Raw genomic sequence first — 25,084 nt, 5'->3', positions numbered from 1 at the left:
GGGCTTTAGTCCCACCGCACGGTGGGCTCTCAGGTCCGGGACCATGGCTCCGCTCTTGGCGGGCTCTGTCTAGCACCCGGGTGGCCCACAGTGGGCACCGTGGATGGGCAGCCCCACCCCACCATGGTCAGATCCCCTCATTTAGTCTTTCTCGGGCTGAACTTGGTCCAGATGAGGGCTCAGCTTCTGAAGTCAGACGCCCTAGTCCTGACTCAGGCAGCCTCACACGCGGTCATCTCGCGGGCAGCTCGGCTTGGGGCTTGAGCCTGCACGTCTGCAGGGTGGACAGCAGCTGTACCCCCAAAGGGTTTGGGGATAAAACAAGATACTGTGTCTGGGCTGCTTGGCACGGAGCGGGAGCTCTGCATCCAGCAGCTGTTACTCTTACTTCTTGAGAGGTTGAAGGACAAGTCCCCTAAAGGGCCATCGTCTAGAGGGGGACCACGTGAAAAGCAGAGCCCTCCAGAGGCTGCCGAGGGGCCGGTTCTGCTCCCCCTGTGCTGTGGGGCTGTGGGGCAGGCAAAGCCTGTCCCCCAGTTCCTCCCTGGGGGCAGGCTGGCAGAAAGGAGAGGTTGGGGCACGGCCTGTCGTGCTCCCCAGAGTGGGGTGCCGTTGCCTCGGGGCCTTGCTCCCTTTGCGGGGCGGTCATATTCAGAGCTTCCCTTCCCCTCTGGTTCCCTAGAGTTGAAGAGGACTTGGACCAGCTTCTGAACCTGGGGGCTGAGCCCACCCCCAAGCCCCAGCCTGAGTGTAAAGTACCAGTGGCCGCTAGGCTGGCGCTTCCCAGAAAGCCAGCTGTCCCCCCCCGAGTGGGCCTGTCGGAGGCCGTGGCGGGGCAGCGGAAGCAGCAACAGATTCAAGCCATGGATGAGATGGACATCTTACAGTATATCCGGGACCACGATGCGCCCAGCCGGGCCGACCCCAGCCTCTTCTGACGCCCCCACCCCCCGGACTGGCCCTGGGCCGGCAGAGCCTCTCCCCGGAACGATGTGGTGAGGTGGGCACTGTGCCCTGCAGGGCCAGGACCTCTGTTCCCAGGGGAGGGGGTGGACGCCCAGGTCATAGGACCCCTGTACTGCCTTGGGTTTTTGTCCTGTCTTGTTTGCCTGTGGGGTCATAGAACCCTGCAGGGCACAGAGAGAGAGGTCACCATAGGAATTGGAGCCCGAACTCTCAGCCACATGGATGTGGAGGGGAGAGCATGTGGGGTGCCTTGCTAACCAGGAGCTCAGCCCCCAGGATGAAGTTGAGACTGCAGGGACCCTGGGATGTCCTACTCAGGGCAGGGAAACTTTGTGTCCATTCGTGCCTACTGCATAGTAGGGAGGGTCCACCCAGCCTGGGAGTGGGGGCTGGAGTCCCTGGGCAGTGTGGCTCCTGGGGGCCTGCAGGATCCGAGAGGGTCCCCGGGGGACGGATGCTGCGTGGGTACCTGGGAGAGCCTGGTTGGGTGGAGTGTCCCTGAGCTGCCTCTGGTCCTCAGGTGCTAAGCAAGGTACCTTCCCATGTGCCCATCTTGAGGGAGACACGAGGCCCAGCCCTGCCTCTCTCGGGTGTGGACGGCCTGACAAGCCCCTGGTCGTCCTCCCTCCTTTCCCAGGGAATACCTGGCCAGACCATGGCCTCCGGGGGCCTCTGGCCATATGGCCAGTGTCCACCCTTACAGCTCTGAGCAGCGGGGTCCGAACACTGCCTGGGCCTACAGCTAGGCCTACTCACGGGGGGCCTAGGTAGATGCTCCTGGCTACTGGTTGGAGCACTTTGTCCAGAGGTGGGTGCTGCCAGGCCTTCCCTGTCCCCCAGATCTGGACATGTTCACCGGCCTCTCAGCAGTGGGGACCGTCTCTCCAGGGAGAAGGAGCCCTATGCCAGAGCAGGGCCAGTGCCTTAGACTTCCCTTGGACCCCCCACGCCCTGGCACCCGGGTCAGGGCATGGCACAGTGCTCAGGAAATTCTCAGTGAACGATGTTTAATAGAGCAAAGAATATCTTTTTAAATATATTCTTCATGTTCCGTACTAGTTTTTAATGAAACACAGTTTTTAGTGAAATGTAACCCCTGTTGTCCCTCGGCTTCTCCTGCTTGAAAGGACCCTGGAGGGGGTTTGGAAGTAGAACCCCAGATGCTTTCCTGATCGGGGGCAACCGCAAGCTCTGAGGGAGGCCCCCAACCAAGCTGGTTGTTGGCCACCATCAGCCTCTAGTACCCTGCTCCTGCCCTGTGCCCAGACCCGTACGGCGTGGGACCACCCCCTCTGTTCTGTCTTGCGTCTCTTGCACCCCGGCACCCTCAGCAGCTGTCCAGTCTGAGGAGGCTGCCCTCCCCCAGCCTGGGCCAGAGGGACGGGAAGTAGGCAGTCGTGAGGTCTGAGAGCTGCACACCTTCTCTGCCTTACCCGGCCTCCAAGGCCTCTCTCCCCAGGGCCCTGCGCAGGCCCCAGGGCTCCTCGCACCTGCCACTCCACTTCCCCTTTCAGCGCCAGGCCTTGGCGCCCGCACCCCGCCAGGCCTGGAAAGGAGTGAGTGCTGAGGGGAGGGCTGCCTCTCTGTTCTGCCACCACCGCTCAGCGACTGTGCCATCGGAGCAGGGGGCTCAGCTGCCAGGTGCCCGGAAGGGGTCATTCCAGTGTGGGTTCATCCACGCAGACTGGCCTCCTCCTTGGGGGCCTGGGTTTATCCACGCAAACTGGCCTCCTCCCTGGGGGCCTGGTGCTTCCTAGACACTTAAGTGAGGATGTGCACGTCCCCGAATAATGATGCTCGAACTGTGGCTGGTTCTCCCCTGCGGGTCTGTGATCTGGTGAACCCATGACACCCAGTGATCCAATAAAGTTCATGTCAGTGACTCATTCCAGCATTTGTTAATGGTGGTTTTTTTCTGTGCCTGGGCTAATGGGGAATGTTGGGGAGGGCGGGGGATTATCTTGTTAACAGTGGGCTCGGCAAGGGGAGTTGCCCTGGAAGGACCCTGGGGTCTGCCACGGCTCTACCCAGGCCCCCAGGCTGCTGCTCGGTAGGGTGAGTTGAGGCTAGAGGGAGAATTCCACTGTGTAAACTGAGGCAGAGGGGCCAGAGGCCCAGGCCCCAAAGGAATCATTGGGTCAGTAACTGGCCAGCCAGGATGCTTGCAAACAGTCTGGAAAGAGGACCCTTCCTTTCTCCGGGCTTACCGTCTCCTCATGGTGGGGACTGGCCTAGGCTTGGACTGGTCTTCGGCTCTTTAAGCTCCGACATCAAGTAAACCCACCCCTCCATACACACACCTGTCCTGGCCTCCTCACCCCTGCTGGAGCTCAGAGTCTGAGATGCTGCTTTGTGCCAGGACCCCAGAGGTCCTGGGCAGATGGCTGTGCAGACTGACAGCCACTGGAGAACTAGAACTAGTCCTCAGGAGCCAGCGAGGCCCTGAGCCGGGGCAGGCTGTGGGCCAACACTGGCCTCCTCCCACCACTTGGCTTTGGCTCTTGTAGCCAAGCTTGAATTGGGGTCTTGGCTCCCAAGGACAAACAGTTGGGCTCTTCTGAGAAGGACCCCACAGCCAAGAGCCTGTAGCTGAGAGCTCGCCAGACAAAGAAAACGGAGAGGTGGAACTGGGGGACAGTGGCCTTTGGAAGCTGCTGGGAGCTCCATGGGCAGGATGCGCCATCTGTGGCCGGAGTCCCCTTCCCTCCCGACATTGTTCCTCTTGGGAAGCCAGGAACTCCAGTTCTGCTGGAAAGTCCCCCTCCTAGCTCCTGGCCTTGCCAGGCTGTGCAGTGGGGCTCTCTGGGGAGCACCCACCCTTCTGAGCTCTGGTGCCCCGTGTTCATGTCTGTGCAACTGTCTGGAACATTCCTTCTCCTCCACGAGCTCTGGCGGCTGCCCCAGAGCTCGAGTCCTCACACTGGATACAGACAAGAGAGCAAAAGTCCAGCCGCTTTTCAGGGCCCTCTGGCCTCAGTGCCTCACTGCTCCCTTGGCACCGTGTTGATACACTCTGTGCGGAGATTAAACACCCAGCGTTAGGCTTTGGTTTGCCTCCACCCCTGGGATCTCCAGGGAGGCCTGGTGTGGGAAATCCTGCTCAGCCGTCCAGCTCCCCGGCCGTCCGGCTGAACATACCCTGGGGAAGAGAGAAGGGCCCGGATGCTGGCCCCAACGGGGCAGCAGGCACCTCGCGGTCTGCTGGGGCTTTGCGTGGGTTGATGGCTGCCCAGAGCAGGCCTGGTCAACACCCAGAGCCTTTTTGAGTGGCGTACTATTCAGTGCAAACCCTGATCACTCCAAACCATTCCCCGTCAGCACCCTGAGGCCTCCCCGGTGGGGATCGTTGACTGAAGGACCCTTGGAGAAACCAGCCATCGGGCTCAGGGCATGGAAGGATCTAGGTTTCAGTCCAGCTGGGCTGTGTGACATCCTCTTACCCCACAGCCCACAGTGCCACGTGAAGAGACTCCCCTGGGCTCTCGTAAAGGGACCAGCAGGACTCTGACGTCCTATTCGTGCTGGAAGAGTTTCCGTGGGCTGGTCACTCGCGCATGGCAGGGGGACCCCTGCCCGGGACGAGCTGAACGCTGATGGGAAGCGGCCGGCTGTTGGGTGGGCGGTCAGAAGCTGCCGGCAAGCTCAGTTCGGCCCGGCATCCAGCCTGGGCACTGAGCACTCATTGCCAGGTGCTGAATACAGACAACGTGGTGAATGGAACGACGTGGTGAGCATAACCTGGAGGGCCGATGCTAATCCCGCTCCTGGCTGACCTCGGGCTCTTGTTCTCCATGGCTCACACTCAGGATAAAACCACAGCCTCTGGAGCGGCGATCATGGGCTGAGCCCGTAGCCTGGGTAAGCAGGAATCCCTCCTGACAACTTTCAGAGGTGCCAACGCATCTCTGCCAACTCAGCAGCCAGCAGCAGCCTCTAAATTGGTTTTTTAGTAAAGCTGAGTTAGCTCCCTCCAGCCCGACTGGCCGGTCCTGCCATCGATCCAGGGCGAAGCCAGAGGGAGGCCAGGACCAGGCAGGAGGCCCAGCTCCGGGGCTCGGGGGACACAGGGAGCGAGAGATGCCATGAACGTCTCCTGAGCACCCACGGGGTACGGTACCTTTCCCAGGCACGATAGGGGTCCCAAAGTTGGAGAACCATGAGCCATTAAAGCTGGATCTGCCATGAGCCGTGCTGAGCCCCCAGTTTCAGTTCTGTTCTGTGGGCCTCCTGTCCAAACAGCAGACGCCGCTGAAGGAGGCACCCCCCTCCTGTGCAGCCTCTCACCCCGTCTTCCCTCCCCTCCGACACCCGCCCGCACAGAGTGTTGCGTGTGACCTGAGCCCAGCCTCCCGTCTGCTGTAACGAAGTGCCACAAACTGGGTGACTTGAAGCAAGAGGAATTTGTTCTGTCCCAGTTCTGGAGTCCAGAAATCCGAAATCAAGGTGTTGGGAGAGCCGCACTCTCTCCTAAGGCTCCAGGGAGAATCCTTCCTTGCCTCTTCCGGCTTCCGGTGTTGCTGGCACTCCTTGGACTTCCTTGGCTTGTAGCTGCGTCCCTCCCATCGCTGTCTTCATGTGGCCATCTCTTCTGTGTCTGCTCTGGGTTTGTGTCCAAATTCCCTCTTCTGGTAAGAATACCAGCCATTGGATTAGGACCCGGTATGATCTCATTTTACCTTAATGACACCTGCAAAGCCCCGATTTCCAAAGAAGGTCCCATTCATGGGTACGGGTGGACGTGAATTTTGGGAGGACGCTGTTCCACGCAGTATGCTTACTAAGGGCCTGGGACCTCCCGGCAGGCTGAAGTGATGGTTTCCGCACCTCTACTGTCTGCTCCAGGGCCTGGCAAGGACCTTCTCTGAGGGCCCGTCGGCTGCCATCTGGAACTCACCATATAAGGTTTGGGAGACACTTAGGAGAGCGTCTGATAGCGGACGCAGCCTCCGTCATCACTTGTGACCAGAGGTTAGTGTGTGACGTGTGGAGCTCCAGGTCCTTCCCCACGCGGCCAAGGGCTGGCCTGACCCCCCTGGGCCATCGTGCCTTCTCTTCCCCGAGCGATGACAGGCCCAGATTGGGTCTCCGTTACTTCCTGTCCTGAGCCATGGGCTGTTAGGAGTAAGCTGAGGCAGGCAGCGTCCCATTCCGTCCCATCACATCCGGCCAGTGCCCTGCCTGTGGGCTCCGTGGCTATGGCAGCAGGACCCTGCCTGTGCCGGGGAGTCTCTGTGGGCCGCCCGCCACGGGCCAGGGTCAGCGTTCCCGTTGGAGCTGCTACCCGAAATGTCAAAACCTCTTCGTCAACCGTTGCATCTCTTCACTGAATAGGGAAACCCCAAGCCTTACTAAGAAAACAACTCTTTGGGGCAACATGTAGTACACAGTGGCGAGTGGGCCGTGGTCGGAGCGGCCCCGGCTGACGGGGGGCTGTGTCCCCCTTCCTAGAGGGGTGCGCCGTGCGGAGGAGGCCTTTCCCGGCGGGGCCACAGCACCTCCTGCTCAGAAGCCTGGCTCAGTGGAAACCCGACGGCTCTCCCAGGCCGCTGGCCGCCAGGGCTGCCCTCCGGCCGTCACCCCATCCTCTTCTCACTGGGCGTCTGAGGAAGCTGGAAAAGGCCGTGACAGAGCTGGTGGCGGGAAGCGGCCTCCAGAGCCTGAGGGCCACTGGCCCACTCACCAGGAGCCCGAGGGGGCCTCCCCTGCTCTCTCCAGTGGCTTTTCTTACTTGGTGAGATCTCTCTCGACGTCTCCACATTTTCCTTTTGGTTTAATAGCCACTTTGCTGATTTCCCCCGGCAAGTGCTGTTGGTCCCGGAAGGTGATCCTTCTAGATGACAGCGGAACAGCTGACGTCGTGTCTCCCTGTTTCTCAGACCATCAGGAGCAGCAGAGAGGCTCTGCTTGACCTGCCGGGGGCCCGAGGGCCTCGCTTTACTGCCTGCTGGTCTGGGATTCTCATCAGGCTCGTCCGGCTTTATGGGTGGCCCTGGGACGGGAACCCTGGCCCCCGCCGACTGTAAAATCCACGGGCACGGGAATGGAAAATGCTTCAGCACCTCGGTGAAAGTCTGGCAGTTTCTTCAAAGGTGAACCTGAATTTACCATATGACCCAGCAATTCTACTTCTACGAATATACCCAAAGAGAGAGGGAAACGCATGTCCTCACAAAGAGTTGTAGACAAATGTTCACAGCTGGCGGATGGATAAGCAAAATTTGGACTAGCCACACTGTGGAATATTACTCAGCAATAAAAAAGAACGAAGTGCTGATGACTACACGACACGGACCGGTCTCAAAACCATCATGCTGAGCGAAAGATGCCCGACTCAAAAAGACCGCAGAGCGTATGATTCTATTTCCCTGGCATTTCCACAAGAGGCAAATCTGCAGAGACGGAAAGTAGATTAGCAGTTGCGTCAGGCTAGAGGTCAAACCGAACAGTGACTGCAAATGGACGCAAAGGATCTTTTGGGGGGTTTGTTGCAATGATTACACCATTCTATAAATCTAATGAAGTTCTTCTACTGCACATTTAAAATGGGTGAATTTTAGATTAAGTTATACCATTAAATTATACCTCAATAAAACAGTTGCACAAATTAATGACTGAATGAAACCAGCAAACCGACCCGTGGGCAGCAGAGCTCAGTGGCCGAAAGTGTGGGTCAGCTCTCCGCTCTCCCACCAGCCAGCTGTGTGCCCTGGGCCAGTTACCTACTCTCTCTGTGCCTCAGTGTCCTCACCTATAAATGGGGATAATAATCTGCTTCATTGGGGTCATTGTAAGGAGAAAATGAGTTAATATTTGTAAAGTTCTTTGATCGGGACCTGACGCATAGTACACATTATATGTGAAGAACTGAAAGTCCACTACATTGTGACTCAGTTGTTTGTTGCACTGCAAGCAGGTCTAGGATTCAAGTGCTCCTTCTCACTCTTCTGAGAGTGAGAGCCAGACCTTTGGGGGAGAAAGGGGAAGCCGATGGGGCTTGCTCTATGAGGATGGCCAGAGGTGAGAGGCTGTGTTCTCTGCCAGCCTCTTGGCTTATCTGAGCCCATGTGCCACACGGGGCAACAGAGCCTATTCAGCTACCGCACGTAGGGTCGGGGTCATGGGCCACAGCTGTGGATCCACAGAGGGGATCCACAGAGATCCACAGAGGGGCCTGGTGGCTAGGGGCTCTGGGATGTGACCTGCGTCCTAGATCTGGATGGGCCGTGGAGGGTGACCAGAGGGAGGGCAGATGGAACATGCTGGAAACGAGCCTCTGGAGAAGACATCATTCTGATGGGGATTACTAGTAACACCTGCAGGGCCATGCATCAGGGAGCTCGTCCCAGCACACCCCGCACGCCAAAACAAGTACAGCTTTTCCCAGCACCATGGAGACGAGGAAATAAACACATTGTTTCCCTCTCCTGGCCCCTGACCCTTTGTACAGAGCCTCTGGCCAGGCGGGGCTGGGGCGGGAAAGTGGGGTGGAGAGAGGTTTCTGGCAGTCCTGGCTGCTTGTGGCCTGCCCAGACTGTGAAGAGGGCCTGGACGTGATGCCCCTTCCTCTTTATGCCTCAGGCCTCCTCCAGCTTCCTCATCTCCCAGGACTGGGGGTGGGGTTCCTGCATTCCCCTTTGGAAAGAAGCTACACCCACAAAGACATATGCAAATGCTCATAGCACCAGGATTCAGAACACACCCAACCGAAAGAAGGAACCCGCGTATCCACGAGCTGGTCAACAGATAAACCAACAAGGACACCCATACGGTGCAAAACTGCTCAGCAAAGAAAAGAAAAATGCTAACAGATACGACGACATGGTGGATGTCAGACACAGACTAAGTGAAAGAAGCTAGACCCCCAAAACTGCAAACTGGGTGATTCCATTTATATGAAATTCTAGAAAAAGCAAAACTATAGGGGCACCTGGGTGGCTCAGTCGTTAAGCGTCTGCCTTCGGCTCAGGTCATGATCCCAGGGTCCTGGGATCGAGCCCCGCATCGGGCTCCCTGCTCGGCAGGAAGCCTGCTTCTCCCTCTCCCACTCCCCCTGCTTGTGTTCCCTCTCTCGCTGTGTCTCTGTCAAATAAATAAATAAAATCTTTAAAAAATCAAAAACAAAACAAAACTATAGTGACAGCAGACCAGTGGTTGCCAGGGGCTGGGGCTGGGCAAGGGTGCCTGAGGAAACTTTCTGAGGTGACAAACACTCTAAAATTTGAGCATGACTATAAACAAAACTCATTAAATTGTACACTTAAAATAGGGGAATTTTATTGCATGTAAATTTTATGTCCATAAAGCTGTTGAAAAAGGAACCATAGTACAAAACTAAACATACTCTTAACCCTTCAATCCAGCAATCCTGCTCCTCGGTATTTACGCAAAGGAGTTGAAAACTTACATCCACACAAAAACCTGCACACCAATGTTTATAGCAGCTTTCTTCACAATTTCCAAACCTTGGAAGTATCCAAGTAACCAAGATGTCCTTCAGTAGGTGAATAGATAAACAAACGGTGATACATCCAGACAATGGAATATTACTCAGCACAAAAAAGAAATGAATCATCAAGGTAGGAAAAGACCTTCCTTCCATGGAGGAACCTGAAATGCATGTGAAAGAAACCAATCTAAACAAAGGCTCCACACCCTATGATCCCAACAACAGGACATTCTGCAAGAAGCACAACTATGGAGACAGTAGAAGGATCCGTGGTGACCAGGGACTGAGGGGAAAGAGGGAGGAACAGATGGAGCACGCAGGATGTTTAGGCAGTGAGACTACGCTGTATGATACTGTAAGGAGGGATACGTGTCATTCTACATTTGTGCAAACACATAGAATGTACACCACCACGAGCGACCCCTAATGTAAACCCTGGACTTTGTTGAGATGGTGGGTCTGTGCAGGTTCATCATTTATAACAAACGTACCGCTCTGGCGGGGGGTGGTGATAACGGGAGAGGCTGTGTGTGCGGGCAGGGGGGGGATGTAGGAACTCTCTGTACTTCCTATTTAATTTTGCTGTGAACTGAAAATTGCTCTAAAATGTAAAGTCTATTTTTGGGGCGCCTGCATGGCGCAGTCAGTTAAGTGTCTGACTCTTGGTTTCAGCTCAAGTCGTGATCTCAGGGTCATGAGATCAAGCCCGGCGGCTGACTAGCACAGAGTCCGCTTGGGTTTCTCTCTCTCTCTCGTCCTCTGCCCCTCCCCTCTCAAATAAATAAATAAATATTAAAAAAAATAATAATTTTAGGGGCGCCTGGGTGGCTCAGTTGGTTAAGCGACTGCCTTCGGCTCAGGTCATGATCCTGGAGTCCCTGGATTGAGTCCCGCATCGGGCTCCCTGCTCAGCGGGGAGTCTGCTTCTCCCTCTGACCCTCCTCCCTCTCATGCTCTCTGTCTCTCATTGTCTCTCTCGCAAATAAATAAAATATTAAAAAATAAAATAAAATAAAATGTAAAGTCTATTTTTAAAAAGAGGAACCATAAGTTGAGGCTCATTAGCCCAGAAGCCCAGAAGCTGTCTGCCTCTCCAAGGGGTCAGCCCTGCTGCCCCAGGCCGGGCCCCACCTTCAGTGACACTCCCCACAGCCTCCAGGGAGCCCTGGGCTCCAGCTGAGGCTCACGAACATTTGGTTCATGGTGGTAGGGGTTCCTGGTCCAGCAGATGGGCAACCCTGAGGGAAGGAACTGGAGGCCCCCCATGAAGGGGAAAATGAGGGGTCAAAACCCCGTCAGCCTGGAAGCTCGGGCACTGACTGGCCTTGGTTCTTGGTTCTTGAAAGCTTTTCTCTCATCTGTATGATATTCATCTTTGTTTTCCTCCCTGTAGTTGTCCTGCACAGGCAGATGGAGAAGATTTATTGCAAGATGGCACAGTGCTTTTCGGAGGTGGGTGAGCTCCCCGGAGCAAATCATGAGGCAGCATGACCAGGTGTTCCTTCTGTCTTCTCATGGAATGAAGCTGAGGGGCCTCGGTCCTAGGAAAACATGCTAGGGGCTCTCCCAAAGGCCATCAAGCTCCAGGGGCTTGGACTACATGGGCCCTCAAGAGAATGAACCTTGGGGCACCTGGGTGGCTCAATTGGTTGGACATCTGCCTTCGGCTAAGGTCATGATCCTGGGGTCCCTGCTCGGAGCGGGGGAGTCTGCTTCTCCCTCTGCCCCTCCCTGTGCTTGTGCTCTCTCTGTCTCAAATAAATAAATAAAATCTTAAAGAAAAAGAGAGAGAGAATGAACCTTCCTGGGAGGAAACTCAGTGGTCCACCAGGACCCCAGGAGCAGGCTTTGAAGTCTCAGTCCTGCCAAAGGCCTCCACCGGCTCTCCTTTTGGGTTGGAAAGTGCACGAACCTTTGCTTGCTGCGATCAAGGAAGTCCTGTTGTGTGGCTCTCGAGGGGTAGCGAGCCAAAGACTGCTCACGAGGCCCTGCAGCAAGTAGGGATGCTGGCGTGGGCAGGGCTGGGCCTCTGTCTCCCAGGAGAGTCTTATCCTGCAGTGGCATTGGACAGAGAGGTTTCGTTTTGTCCCATGGTCAGCTACGCGCAGATGCGCTACATGGCTGCATTCGAGGAGGTTTACACACGGGTACCTCATTTGCCTTGAATGGAAGCCTAAGGTGTTATTTTTGCTAGTAAGTGAGAAGCAGCTCCTGCTGGTGTCCCTGCCTGTTCCTGAAGGAATTTTTCTCTTGGCATTGGTGTCTTTGGGCTCAGCTTGCAGAAGATGCCCTTAGACCTGAGGCTTAAGGGTCCCAAGTTTAGAGAGAAGAGAGGAGGGAGCCCCGAGCCTGAACCCAAGAACTGGGTCCCCAGGCTCACGTGGAGATCAAAACAGACGTGCTGTAAAGATGACGCAGCACTTGGTGAAGCCCCCCGGCCAGCCCCTAGGTCTGCCCCTCTTCCTCCTCGCGCTGGGCCCTCATCCCCACCGGCCACTCACCTCTGAAAGGCCCTGCTCTCTGGAGGGGCTTAGCTCATTGTAATTATTCCGGTTCTTCGAAGAACATGAATTTGCTCATGTTTTTTAAGTCTTTTCAAGTTAATTTTGATCATTTAGATTTTTCTAGAAAGCTGTCCAGATGTCAAATACGTATCATGTTCTTTTATAACTTTAAACATTGTCTTCATGTTGGTGGCTATTTTCATTTACTGCTATTTTAATTTCTAGGTTTTTTTATTGTCTCTCTTTTTTTTTTTTAAGATTTTATTTGTTTGTCAGAGAGAGAGACACACAAGCAGGGGGAGCTGCAGGCAGAGGGAGAAGCCGGCTCCCCGCTGAGCAGGGAGCCCAATGCGGGACTTGATCCCAGGACCCTGGGATCATGACCTGAGCCGAAGGCAGACACTTAACCAACCGAGCCACCCAGGCGTCCCTTTATTCTCTTTTTTTAGTTGGGTATGTTTGTCAGAAATTTATTCTGTTCATCTTTTCAAAGAACTGGTTTTTGGTTTTAAGGATCTATTTTACTTCTTTTCCATCTAATTCATTAACTTCTACTTTAACTTGATCCATTTCTCCTTTTCGTTTTGTTTTGGGGTTTTTTGTTTTTGGGGGGTTTTTTTTAGTTCTTTTTTTTAGAATCACATTTTTAATTTACTTTCCCTTTTTTGTTGTTACTTTCAAAAATATGTAAGGCTACAGAATTTTCTCTGGCACAGTTTGGGTCACTGCCCACAGATTTCATAATCCTTTCAGTTTTATTAATTTTTTAGTAGTCTAAATTGGAAGTTTTTATTTCCTGTTTAAAAGTGAGGAGCTATTTTAAATACTAGTAGTGTTGATGTGTTTGTGCTTTTGCTTCCAAGGTTTTATCACTATTATTATTATTATCCATCTGTGATTCATTTCTAGTCTTTTTTTTTTTTTTTAAAGATTTATTTATTTATTTGAGAGAGCGAGAATGAGAGAGAGTACATGAGAGGGGGGACGGTCAGAGGGAGAAGCAGGCTCCTCGCTGAGCAGGGAGCTCGATGCAGGACTCGATCCCGGGACTCCAGGATCATGACCTGAGCCGAAGGCAGTTGCTTAACCAACTGAGCCACCCAGGCGCCCCATTTCTAGTCTTATTGCATTATGGTCTGGAAATAGGGATCTGTATGATTTCTGCTTTCTATAATTTAAAAATCTTTCTTTACAGCCTAGCACTTAACTTTTATAAATGTTCAATGGGTATTTTAAAATATATATTCCTATTGTAGAATATATGGAATTTTAAAATTATTGATTATGTTTCTCAGAATTCTATATTCTTATTTACTCTGGGTCCACCTGACCCATCGTTTCTGAAGGGGCATACCACCGTCATGATGGTTTTGTCCAATTCTCCTGGGAGTTATTGGTGCCAATCCTGGCCGAGGATCCCCCACAGACTCTGGCCTGGTCTCAGAGAGGTGCTGAGGGCTCCCATGAGGGTATGACCTCACATAATGGTGCTAGACTCATCTGGCTTGTTTCTGGACTTACCCTCCAAGCTTGCCTTTTCTGTGGCTCAAATCATTGTCTTCACAGAGGTGCCTGGCTTCAGGGTCCTGGGCATCACTGTGGGCACTTACAGGATTTCTCTCCAGCTAAGAGGGAAGGGAGCAAGAGGTCCTGCCCACAAACAGACGTTTTCCTGCCAAGTCAGCAGCCTCCACCTGCCACGGAGCCAGGTGCCCTATAACACCTGTGTCTCTTGGATGGCCATCAGTTCTCTCTGGGCACCTGCCAGTCAGACCAGCAAGAACTGGTGATTTGGCCATCCTCTGGCCAGGCAGGCCCAGACATAAACATAAAATTTGTATCAAATTGCAAGGAACCCTGAATAGCTAAAACAATTTTGCAAAAGAAGAATAACATTGGAGAATTCACACTTCCTGATTTAAAAACTGCTACAAAACTACATTTATCAAAATAGTGTGGTGAGAATGCAAACTGGTACAACCACTCTGAGGACAATTTGGAGATTCCTCAAAAAGTTAAAAAGAGAACTATCCCACGACCCAGCAACTGCACTGCTAGCTATTTACCCAAAGGATACAAAAATACTGATTCAAAGGGGCACATGCACCCCGATGTTTATAGCAGCAATGTCCACAATAGCCAAATTATGGAAAGAGCCCAAATGTTCATCGACTAATAATGGACAAAGAAGATGTGGTGTATATATACAATGGAATATTACTCAGCCATCAAAAAGAATGAAATCTTGCCATTTGCAACGATGTGGATGGAGCTAGAGTGTATTATGCTAAGTGAAATAAGTCAGAAAAAGACAATTATATGATCTCATTCATATATGAAATTTAAGAAACAAAACATATGAACATAGGGGAAGGGGATAAAAAAGGAGGCGAAACTCTTATCTATAGACAACAAACTGAGGTTGCTGGAGGGATGTGGGCAAGGGATGGGCTAGATGGGTGATGGGTATTAAGGAGGGCACTTGTTGTGATGAGCACTGGGTATTGTATGTAAGTGATGAATCACTAAATTCTACTCCTAAAACCAATATTACACCAGATGTTAACTAACTAGAATTTAAATTTAAAAAATTGAAAAATATATACCAGAGTTTAAGCAAAATAGTGTGGTACTAGTACGAGGATAGACATAGAGATCAATGGAATGGACTGAGAGTCCAGAAATAAATCCATATATCTATGGTCAATTGATTTTTGACAAAGGTGCCAGGAACATTGAATGCAGAAAGAATAGTCTTTTCAAGAGAAGGTGCCAGAGAGGATATCTACATGCAAATGAATGCACTTGGATCCTACCTCACATCATGTACAAAAATTGTCTCAAAATGGATCAAAGACCTAAATTAATATAAAGCTAAATCTATAAAATCCTTGGGAAAAAACCATAAGGGCAGATTTTCATGACCTTGGATTTGGCAATGGATTCTTGGATATGCCCCAAAAACACAAGCAGCAAAAGAAAAAATAAATTTAATGTCATCAAAATTAAGGGAGGTCATGCTTCAAAGGACATCACCAAGAGAGTAGAACATTTACTCAGAGAATGGGAGAAAGTACTTGTAAACCATATTATGTGATAATGATCTAGTATCCAGAATGCATAATGAGCTCTTACAACTCAACAATACAATAAATAATTTAAAATTGCCCAGAGGACTTTGACAGGCATTTCTCCAAAGAAGATATATGAATGTCACATGAAAATATGCTCAACACCAATAGTCATCAGGAAAACGCAAATCCGAACCACAATGAGATACCATTTCACACTCACTAGGATGGCTTTAATTTAAACAGATTGGAAAAATAACAAGTTTGTGAGGCTATGGAGAAATTGGAACCCTCACACACTGCTGGTGGGAATGTAAAATGGTACAGCTGGCGAGGAAAAAAAATGGTGGTTCCCCAAAAAGTTCAACAAAAAATGATTGTAATATCCAGCAATTCCCCTCAAAGGTATATGCCCCAAAGAATTGAAAACAGGTGTTCAAACAAAACTTGCCCAAGAATATTCATGGTAGAGGGGCGCCTGGCTGGCTCAGCTGGTAGAGCATGTGAGTCTTGATCTCAGGGTTGTGAGATCTAGCTCCATGTTGGGTGAAGAGCCTACTTAAAAATAAATAAAAATTTTAAAAATTAAAGAATATTCATGGTAGCCCCATTCATAAAATCGCTCACAGATAGAAACAGCTGAAATGTCCATCAGCTGATGGATGAATAAACAAAAGGTGGTAGATCTGCACAGTGGAATATTATTCAGCCAGAGCGCGTCAGCCCATGAAGTACTGATATGTGCTCCAGCATGAGTGAACCTTGAAGACATTAAGCTGAGCAGAAGAAACCAAACACGAGGCCACATGTTGTATGAAGCCATTTATATGAAATGTCCAGAATGGGAAAATCCGTAGAGACAGAAAGTGGATTCGTGGTTGCCAGGGGCTAGGGGTTGGAGAAATGGGGAGTGCCCATTTCTGTCTGTCTAATGACTATGGGCTCTTCTTTTGGGGTGATGAAATGATCAGAAGTAGATAGTTGTGATGGGCGTACAACGTTGTGAATGTACCAACCCACTGGATTGTACACCGTAAAATGGCTGAAATGGTAAATTTTACGTTATGTGTGTTTTACCACACACACAAAAGTGTACCTAAGGCATGTTGGGAAACAAGCCCAGCAAGGGAGTTGGCCTTGCCTGCCAGGACAAGAGGCCATGGAGTCACTAGATGATGGGGAGCAGAGGGGTGGCAGGGAACCCAGGGGGCCGTGGAGGATGGAAGGCGTGAGGCAGATGGAGGAAGGGGGGCAGCATGTTTCAACAGCTGATGTTGAAATCCTGGCCACTGGAGTGCAGGCCTCCCAGGTTTGAGAAGCCCGTGTGTGTTTGCGCGTTTCCTGGGAATGATATGGGCTGGGACTTGTCTTTCTTGGCTGCTTCTAAACCAAAGACAAGCTCTCCCCTGGTTTGGCAGGAAACCTGTGAAGTTATTGCCAGACATCTGTTTCATTTTCCTTGGCAACAAAAGACATCCTAAGAGATAGACTCAAGGCTTAGAATTAGGAATGTCCATAATGCTTTCTCCTTCTCTCCCATGGGAGTTGAAACCCAAGCTCCAAAGCTCAAGTTGAGAGAGGGCCAGACCTGGGCTGGGGGGAATGGAGCTCCTGGAAGAAGAAATGAGTGAGGTGGGAGGGAGGGAGAGGGGAGGGCAGCTGCACAAGCAGGCCAGGCGCAAGCAAACTCTGGAAATCCAGAGTCTAGAGCAGGAGTCCTTTGTGGGGGACGGGGGTGGAGGGGACCCCTCTCCCTGTGACCTGCTTGACTTCTGAAATGGAGAAACCAGGAGACCAGTCCAGGAGAAAGAGCATGGGCTTTGGCATCAGGCAGGCTGCTTTGAATCCCAGCGTGCTTACTCTCCGAGTGACCTTGGGCAAGTCTCTGGGCTCCCATCTGTACAAGGGGAAATAACATCTACCTCATCAAGTTGTTGCTGGGATTAAGTGTGGGAACACACTTGAACAGTGAGCAGAGCAGAGCACACTAGAGGGGGTCCGTGAATGTATCTGAATCCGCCAGAGAACTGGGCTGGGGAGGCCACTGTGGCCGGGCCTGCCCATCTCTGTGCCTCTGTCCCCTCATCTGGAACAGCAGCGGCCTCGCACTGACTTTCTATAATTTTACGACTAAGAACTCCAGACCCAGGCTGTTCCTGGGGATTGTTAAAAAGTAGGGCAGCTTATGGGGCGCCTGGGTGGCTCAGTCGGTTAAATATCTGCCTTTGGCTCAGGTCGTGATCTCGGGGTCCTAGGACCGAGCCCCACATGGCATCAGGCCCCTTGTTCAGCGGGGAGCTTCTCCTTCTCCCTCTGCCCCTTCCCCCCTCTCGTGCTCACTCTCTCTCAAATAAATAAATAAATAAAATCTTTAAAAAAAAAAAAGTAGGGCAGCTTATCTAGGGCCTGAGAGACACACAAGGTGTAGAATGAAAAGCTCTTCATTTCTCAGCTGAGGTTCAAGCAATGAAATGACCACTGACAGGCAGACAGCCACCTCTCTGACCATCCCAGGCCCACCCTGGGCCAGGCTCCCTGGGGAACAGGGGTGGAAAAAGTGGCCCCAGCTACACTCCTGCCTTCCAGCACCTTCTCTGAGTTTCTGAGACCTGTAAAGTCTGAAGTACTGTTATTTAAATATTTAAACATTAACAAGGCCAATGGCAGTCAATTCCCATAAAGAGAATCTGCAAGTCCCAGTCATTTAGGAAAGGTGGGGGTGGGGGACTTTGGAGGGCCCTCCAGAAAACAGCAGGGTCTGTCCCTACTGAGTGCCAGCCCTCTTAGGACCAGCACGAGCCCACCCTGCATCTAATATCACTGTCTCCATTTTAGGGAGGTGAAGGGACTCGCGTGAGAAGGTTACCCAGCAGGGAAGTGGCTGAGCTGTAGTTTCAGTGCATCTCTGCTGCTATGTAGACCTGGGTTGCCAAGAACACTCAGTCTACTGAGTGGGCCAAGCATGGCGACTTCCCAGGATTTTTTAACAAGCTTTGTGTGAGAGATACTTCACATACTATACAATTCTCCCACTTAAAATGTACAATTCACTGGTTCTTATTATATTCACAGAGTTGCACAACCATCCCCACAATAAATTTCAGAGGGTTTTTCATCACCTAAGAAACCCCACATTCTTTGGCTACCATATGCCAGTCTCCCCAACCCCCCTAGACCTAAGCATTCAATCTATTTCTGTCTTCTATACATTTGCCCATTCTGGACATTTCATATAAGTAAAACGATCAAATATATGGCTTTTTGTTCCTTGCTTCTTTCACCTAGCGCAATATTTTCAAGGTTCCTCCATGTTCTAGCATGTGTCAGCATTTCATTCTTTTTATGGCCAAATAATATTCCCGTGTATGGCTAGACCACACTTTGGTTATCCATTTATTAATTGATGGACATTTGGGTTGTTCCTACCTTTTGACTATTATGAATAACATTGCTCTGAATATTCACACACAAGTTTTTGTGTAGACACATGTGTTCATTTCTCTTCGATATATACCTGCAGTAGAATTGCTGAATCATATGGTAGTTCTATGTTTAACTTTTTGAGGAATGCCAGACTGTTTTCCCAAGTAGATGCAACACTTTACATTCCCAGCAGTGCTGGGTGAAGGCTTGGGTTTTTCTACATCCTCCCCAACACTTGTTACTATCTGTCTTTTCATTATAGCCATCCTCGTGAGTATGAAGTGGTATCTCATTGTGCTTTTGATTTGCATTTCCCACTAATGATACTGAGCATCTTTTCATGTGCTTATTAGCCATTCCTATATCTTCTTTGGAGAAAGATCTATTCAGATTCTCTCCCATTTTGTAATTGGATTGTTTGACTTTTTATTATTGAGTTATAAGGGGTCCTTATATACTCCAGATATAAGTCCCCTATCAGATCTATGACTTGCAAGTATTTTTTCCCATGCAGTAGGCTACCTTTTCACTTTTTCCATAGTGTCCTTTGAAGCAGAGAAGTTTCAAATTGTTATGAAGCCCAGTGTATTTTGTTTTTCTTTGGTAGTGTATACTTTTGCTGTCATAGACTTCCCTGTTTTTTAAAGCAATATTTAACATAGAGAAATATGCCCATACAAAAACAGCAAAAGCTATTGATTCTCTTTTTTGTTTTTTCAAGCTAAGACTTTTAAAGGTTTTTTTTATTGATATTACACATTGATCCAAACATAATTTGATACTGCTTATGGAAATTCAAATAAGAAGGATACTATACATAAAGAATTCTAGGCAAAATGAAAGTATGCATCTCAGAGAACTAAGGGTAGAGTCAGTGTGTGAATTACATACACAGGGCTTCCTAGTGGCCAAAGCAAAGAGGAAAATGCAATTAGTTATAAGATTCACAAGCCAATGGCATAAAAATCTATCTATAGCTTGAGGGAGGCCTCCCTTTTCCTGGCACAGAGGCCAGAAAGAAATTTCTCCTATGGCTCCTCCTAAGGGGAGAATGTGTTTGGGCTCATCAGCTAGAAGAGAACACACATATAATGTCCCCAATAACCTATTTATCCACAACCAAATTCCCTTCCCTTCATGTTTCCAGACCCCTGTCTCTTCCTGCCAACCATTTTGCCCCACGTGAAATTGTCCTCGTAGTCATCTTTTTTTTTTTTTTTAAGATTTTATTTATTTATTTGAGACAGAGAGAATGAGAGACAGAGAGCAGGAGAGGGAGGAGGGTCAGAGGGAGAAGCAGACTCCCCGCCAAGCAGGGAGCCCGATGCGGGACTCGATCCCGGGACTCCAGGATCATGACCTGAGCCGAAGGCAGTCGCCTAACCGACTGAGCCACCCAGGCGCCCCACCTCGTAGTCATCTTTTCACAAAACACCAATATCAGTACCTCACTTCCCTTCTTGAAATTCTTCAATAGCCCCCAGCTGCCCTTAGGATAAAGTCCAAGCTCTTTAACTTGACTTATGTGATGCTACGTGATTTGACCCCAGCCTACAGGAGCCGGTAATTTTGAACACGTCCCCACCTCTGGATCTTAGCTTGTCAGGGCCTCCACTTTGAAGCTTCACTCAGCTCTCTGTTCTCTTAATTCACTCACGCTTTTAACAAGTACACTGTCTACATCTTTTTCCAAGGTGACAGCAGGTGTGAAGCACCAGACCAGAAAGAACGGGAAAGAGTTGCTCTAGGCAGGATGCTCATACTACCAGTTTCTCAGCAGTGGGACAGACTGAAAAATTACAAAAAGCAGGCCTAGGTACTCAATAAATTGGGTAATCTGAGGCCATTCCTTCACCACACGTACAAACACTCTGCTCATCCAATAGCCCTGCCCATCAGCCTCTGCCATAATACGGGAGAATTTGGACCGTTCACAATGATAAAGCTAACGATAAATTCTTTTCATTGCACTGTTGTAATACCGCCTGAGGATATGCAGTATCATTTAGAATAATTTCCTTATATACTGGTTGATGCAAAATTTTAAAAATATATATTTGTTCTTGAGTTAATATTACATTATAAATATTAGAATATAAATATTCTTTATAAGAAAACTTGACCCTCCAAATCAATGTCCTCTCATGAATTTTATTAACTGAAGTTTGATTACAGAGGGGAAGGATGACCACCCTCTAATTCTCTGTACCAATGTTTAAGAAAATAAAAGTTTTCAGAAATACAAGAGAAATCAATATATGTTCATTATAAAAAAAAAAAATACAGATAAACCAAAAGAAAAAAATGACACTTTCCAAAGATAATCACTGGCAATATTTTAAAATATTTTCTTCTGTATTTTTACTGTGTGTACATATATGTATATATGTAAATGATTTATATATATATATATATATACACACACAATGTACATATATATGTGATTTTTTTTTTAAATGTCATCTCATGGACAGATTTTGTAACCTGTTTCTGTGTACTATGAGGACGTCAATGCAATAATATCATGAACATTGGTGTGTGCGTGAGTGCGGGCCGGGCTGTGGTTTGGCCACACTATGCTTTATGTAACCATCTATTGGACATTTGGGTGTTTCTCATTTTTCTCCTCCTCCTCTGATTCTGGGCTCAGGGTGACTTGGAGGCTGATGCTGGAACCATTCTGTTTGGTGTACTGGGCTCTCTGTGGCTTGAAAACATGGTGCATCTCCTGGTAGGGCCATTTCGACTTGTAATAATGGTGCTTTGTGGCTTAATGAGAACAGGGCTCTATTAATCCCTCTTTGTCTGACCTCAGCCAACCTCGCTCTCAGTGAAAGCAGGATTCTTAGGCCCTGGGGACCCTATTGAGCTGTTGTCATAGCAATTGGTGCCGGGGGCAGGGTCACTGGGCCAATGTCCCTAACCAGACCATCTCTGTCTTAATGACACACACGGGTCACGGCTGTTCAATCCCCAACTCGGAGAGAGACATGACTAACCCTACTGCTATGCCAGTGTTTGTCCTGACTGCCGCGAGGCTGGGGGCCCCTGAAGGCTTTTGGAGGCCTGGCATACTCTCCCTAGGAAGGGCAGCTCAGCTCACCTGCCCAAGGAGCCCCTGGGCTGCTCTGCTGTCCCCCACGGCCCTGGAACCATGCCCAACCCTCTGCACACTTGCAGCTCAGAGGACATTGCAGCTGCAGTGAGCCCTGCCCACCTTGAGAAGGCCCGGGGGAAGCCAGAGGGACAGGCCATTTGCTGCCTCACACAGCGAAGCTTCTTGGTACCTGATGTCAGGGCTGGAAGGACCTTGGAGACTATCGGGTCCACCTCCCCGTTGTAGAGATAGACAAACTGAGGCCCAAGGAGCCAGATCTGATTCCAAACCACCTGACAAGTCAGGAGAACTGTCTGAACCAGTCAATCCCGACTCCCATCTCGAAATAGGAACATGTTTGGAGTCAACTGTAAGACAGTTGATATTTTTATGGGAAGTTCTTTAAGTTATTTTTTTATTATTATTATTACCCAAGTACTCCATGAATACATTTTCCTTAGGGGGGGAAAAAAAGAACATTGCAGAGAAGGTTCAAAGTTCCTTTGGCCTCTGTCTCCAATCCCAGTTCTCTCCCCTGAGACAGACTCCCAGTTTGGAATGTATCAGAATCTGACTTTAAAGTACCCACATCTCATTGGCTTTACCTGGGTGGCCAGGGTGATTGGGGTGATGCAGGCTCATGTCCCCAACTGGGCATGAATCCAGGCGGCACACTGTGGCTGGGAGCATTGCCCACGTGAGAGACACTTCCCTGGCCCCCGGGGTAGAAGGGAGGGTGGGACATGCCGGCACAGCTGTGTCCTCGCTCAGCCCTAGGCTGTAACAGCTCCTCCATCTTCTTGCCCCAGTTCCTGTTTTGGAATCCCAACAGCCCCTGCTACTGGCCTGGCTTGGATGCCAGGAGCCTGAGCAGAAAAATAGAAACTTTTCCAGCAGAGTTTAGTAATCTCTCCAATAGGCCACGGGCCCCAGGGACTGGTGCTCACTCAGGCTTCAGGTCCCTGTGCCCCTCTTGCGTTTCCACACACCCCCACCCCGTTCCAGCCATTCCCCAACCTGACCCTACCTCCCCAGCATCTGTCCCCTCCCTCCCATATGCCAGGGAAAAGCTCAGCGGACCATCCCAGGAACCCATGCAAAAGGAGGGAGGTTTCAAAGAAGAATTTAAAGAGCACAGCAATGTACCCGAAGTAGTCAGTCTTAATGTGGAGGAAAGGCTGACCCTGGAGGCAAGAGACCGGGAGGAAAGAGGCTTTCCAGGCCCCCCTACCGTGCAATGTTGTAACATAGCTGAGGTCTGCGGCTGGGAAACAAAGCCGCTCCTTTTCCCTCGAACTTCTCTCAGTCCCAATCTTTGAGAACCTCCTAGAATTTCAGGACACACTGTTTGGATTTCTAAATGCATCGAAATTTTCAAGGTTTTTTTTTTTATCAGTTAAAATCTTTATTTTTTTTCTCAAGCAAAAAATCTTACCCAGAGCTTTAACATGTCTGACATCAAAAAAATCAATGTGTTTTCTCCAGGCAAAGTAGTTTGCTTGGCAAAAGTCCCTTTATGTCTGTAGAATCCTAAGGTTTCTTCAGCCCAGTTCTGATCACCTCTCACCAAAATCAGCTTCCTTCTCTTACAGCTGAGAGAACTGAAGCAGAAGGCTCAGGGGCTTTCAGAAGGTCCCCCCTCCCCCAAATAAGTCAGCGGCAGGTCTTACACCAGCCAGGATACCTGGAGATCTGGCCAGGGCTCAAACACTGGCACAAGACCTTCCTTAGCCTGAAACTGTAAATTTGGACAAGATCCGAGCTTGTGAGGACACTTGGCTAGTCTGCGGCTACTGGGGGAGAGGGGAAGGGAGGGGATCATGCTGCCGTGGTTACCCCGTCCCAGGAAGTGACCTTTTGCTTCAGAGTCCTGGAATGGATGCCTTTTTCCTACTGGGCTGGGAGCCGAGGGGGATGGCCGGAGCTAAAGTGGAGGGCCTTATAAGGCCTATAACATCCGTCCCCCATTTCCCCAGCCCCAAGGCCACACCATAAACATGGAGGGAGCCCAGGGTCCCTCCCTCCTCTGGTCTCCCTCTTCATGTGGAAATTAGCAATGATGCATATGTGTGGCCATGAGGGGTGGCCCTGAGCTGGACCTCCAAACACAATCAAGTGGCCCAGATCCCACCTAGAGTCCAGTGAGCCAAGTCCCTCGGGTCCACACAGAGCAGTCATCTATATGGGGCAGATGGGTTCCCAGCCCAGGGAATGCAGGAGGTGAAGAGACGCCAGACTCTGAAGGAGATTAGACACTTGTGGGGACAAACAGGGAAACAGGCACTTCAAACACAGTAGAAGGAATACTTTGATGTTGGTGGTGGGGGGTGGGGAGGATGACATATAGAGAGAGGAAGAAAGGGCCACTTTGTCTTTGTATGCAAGGGGCTGGTGGAGGGAGATCAAGGTAAGCTTCTCTGCCAAAGTGGTATCCTAGCTGGGGTCTTGAAGGATGAGTAAGAGTTTTCCAGGAGAAAAAATGGGAGGGATGGAGGAAGAAAGGGAGCGAGATTAGCAATCAGGATGACAAAGCAGATAGTGTCCAAACCTGTTAGGGCCTGGACAGGGACAGGGAGTACCTGGTGTGGCCACAGGTGGGGCTGCAGAGGCGGGGGGCAAACAGAAAGGAGAAGTTACGAAGAGATGTAAACATTTGGGTCACATCCTGTGGGTCAGTAGTTTTCAGACTACTGGTGGCCCAAGAAGTGTTTCAGGAGGGCCCCCAAAAAGTGGGTAAGGAGTAAGCTCTGGGTCACTGCTTCCTCCATCTTATATTCTGGGGCTCCACACAGGAAAACCTTTGAATTAAGTTTCCAGTGGTAAAAAAAACAAAACAAAACAAAAAAACAAAGAATGTGAAAAATCCAGCCATGAGCCGTGCTAACTCTTGTTGATTGGCGTCAAACTCTGGCCCCTGGCTACCCTCTCAGGGCCCTGAAAAGGCCTCCTCGCCGGCGGGGCCCGGGAGGGCAGGCGCTGAGGGACAGGTTGGCCCAGTTTCCCTGCCCAGCAGGGTCCCGCAGGGACAGCTCCTTCCGCAGGCCTCCTTGGCTCTGAAGTTGTTGTGCTTGTTGTCTCATTTGCATTTATGTCACAGAAGAATCAGCAGAAACCAAAATATAGAAGTAGGAAAGAAGACCGCTGTGCTGGGAAAGGCAGCAGCACCGAGCGGGCCGCGGTGCCCTCTGGGGGACGTCAGCGGTCCAGACTCGGGCTGTGGCTGTCATCGTGGCTACGGGCCCCGCAAGGCCCCGCCCAAACCCTCCCTCCCCCATGACGCCTTCCGGGTGCCGCGTGGAATGACTCCCTCTTTCTGGACCTACCTGCCTCATTTAGAGCACGAAGAGCTGGAACGATGGAGCTGGTGGTTCGGCATGATCTGGACCCCAGAGCTACCCGCAGTCCACAGGGCCCCTCTGAGCACAGTAGGAACAGGTGGTCCCTCCTCTAGGGGAGCACAGCTCTGCCCCGGGACACAGGGCTCCCGCTCACCCACCCGGCCGTTGCCTTTCTGCCAGGCACAGCTACACCTGCCCCACCTGGAAAGTCAATAGCTGGTGTGATTGCTGCCTCACAG

General features: G+C 50.5%; 1 protein-coding gene across 4 annotated transcripts in view; it reads left to right on the top strand.

The window, feature by feature from the left end:
• HS1BP3 (HCLS1 binding protein 3) overlaps positions 1 to 11,082 on the top strand; it is a 37,736-nt gene extending 26,654 nt beyond the window's left edge. For 3 of the 4 annotated variants that reach the window (XM_035000658.1, XM_035000659.1, XM_035000660.1), the window contains one exon: positions 683 to 2,857. In XM_035000658.1, the coding sequence (XP_034856549.1) occupies positions 683 to 938 (256 nt within the window). In that variant the 3' untranslated portion in view covers positions 939 to 2,857. Of the gene's footprint in view, positions 1 to 682; positions 2,858 to 10,805 lie in introns of those variants that run through there. The other variant, XM_035000661.1, reaches the window with a different exon arrangement.
• Positions 11,083 to 25,084: the final 14,002 nt, after the last annotated feature.

This window comes from Mirounga leonina, unplaced genomic scaffold (genome assembly GCF_011800145.1).
Source record: "Mirounga leonina isolate KUSES-001 unplaced genomic scaffold, KU_Mleo_1.0 Mir_125, whole genome shotgun sequence".
In the NCBI taxonomy this organism is placed as follows: domain Eukaryota; kingdom Metazoa; phylum Chordata; class Mammalia; order Carnivora; family Phocidae; genus Mirounga; species Mirounga leonina.
This window is presented reverse-complemented; position numbering and strand designations above follow the sequence as displayed.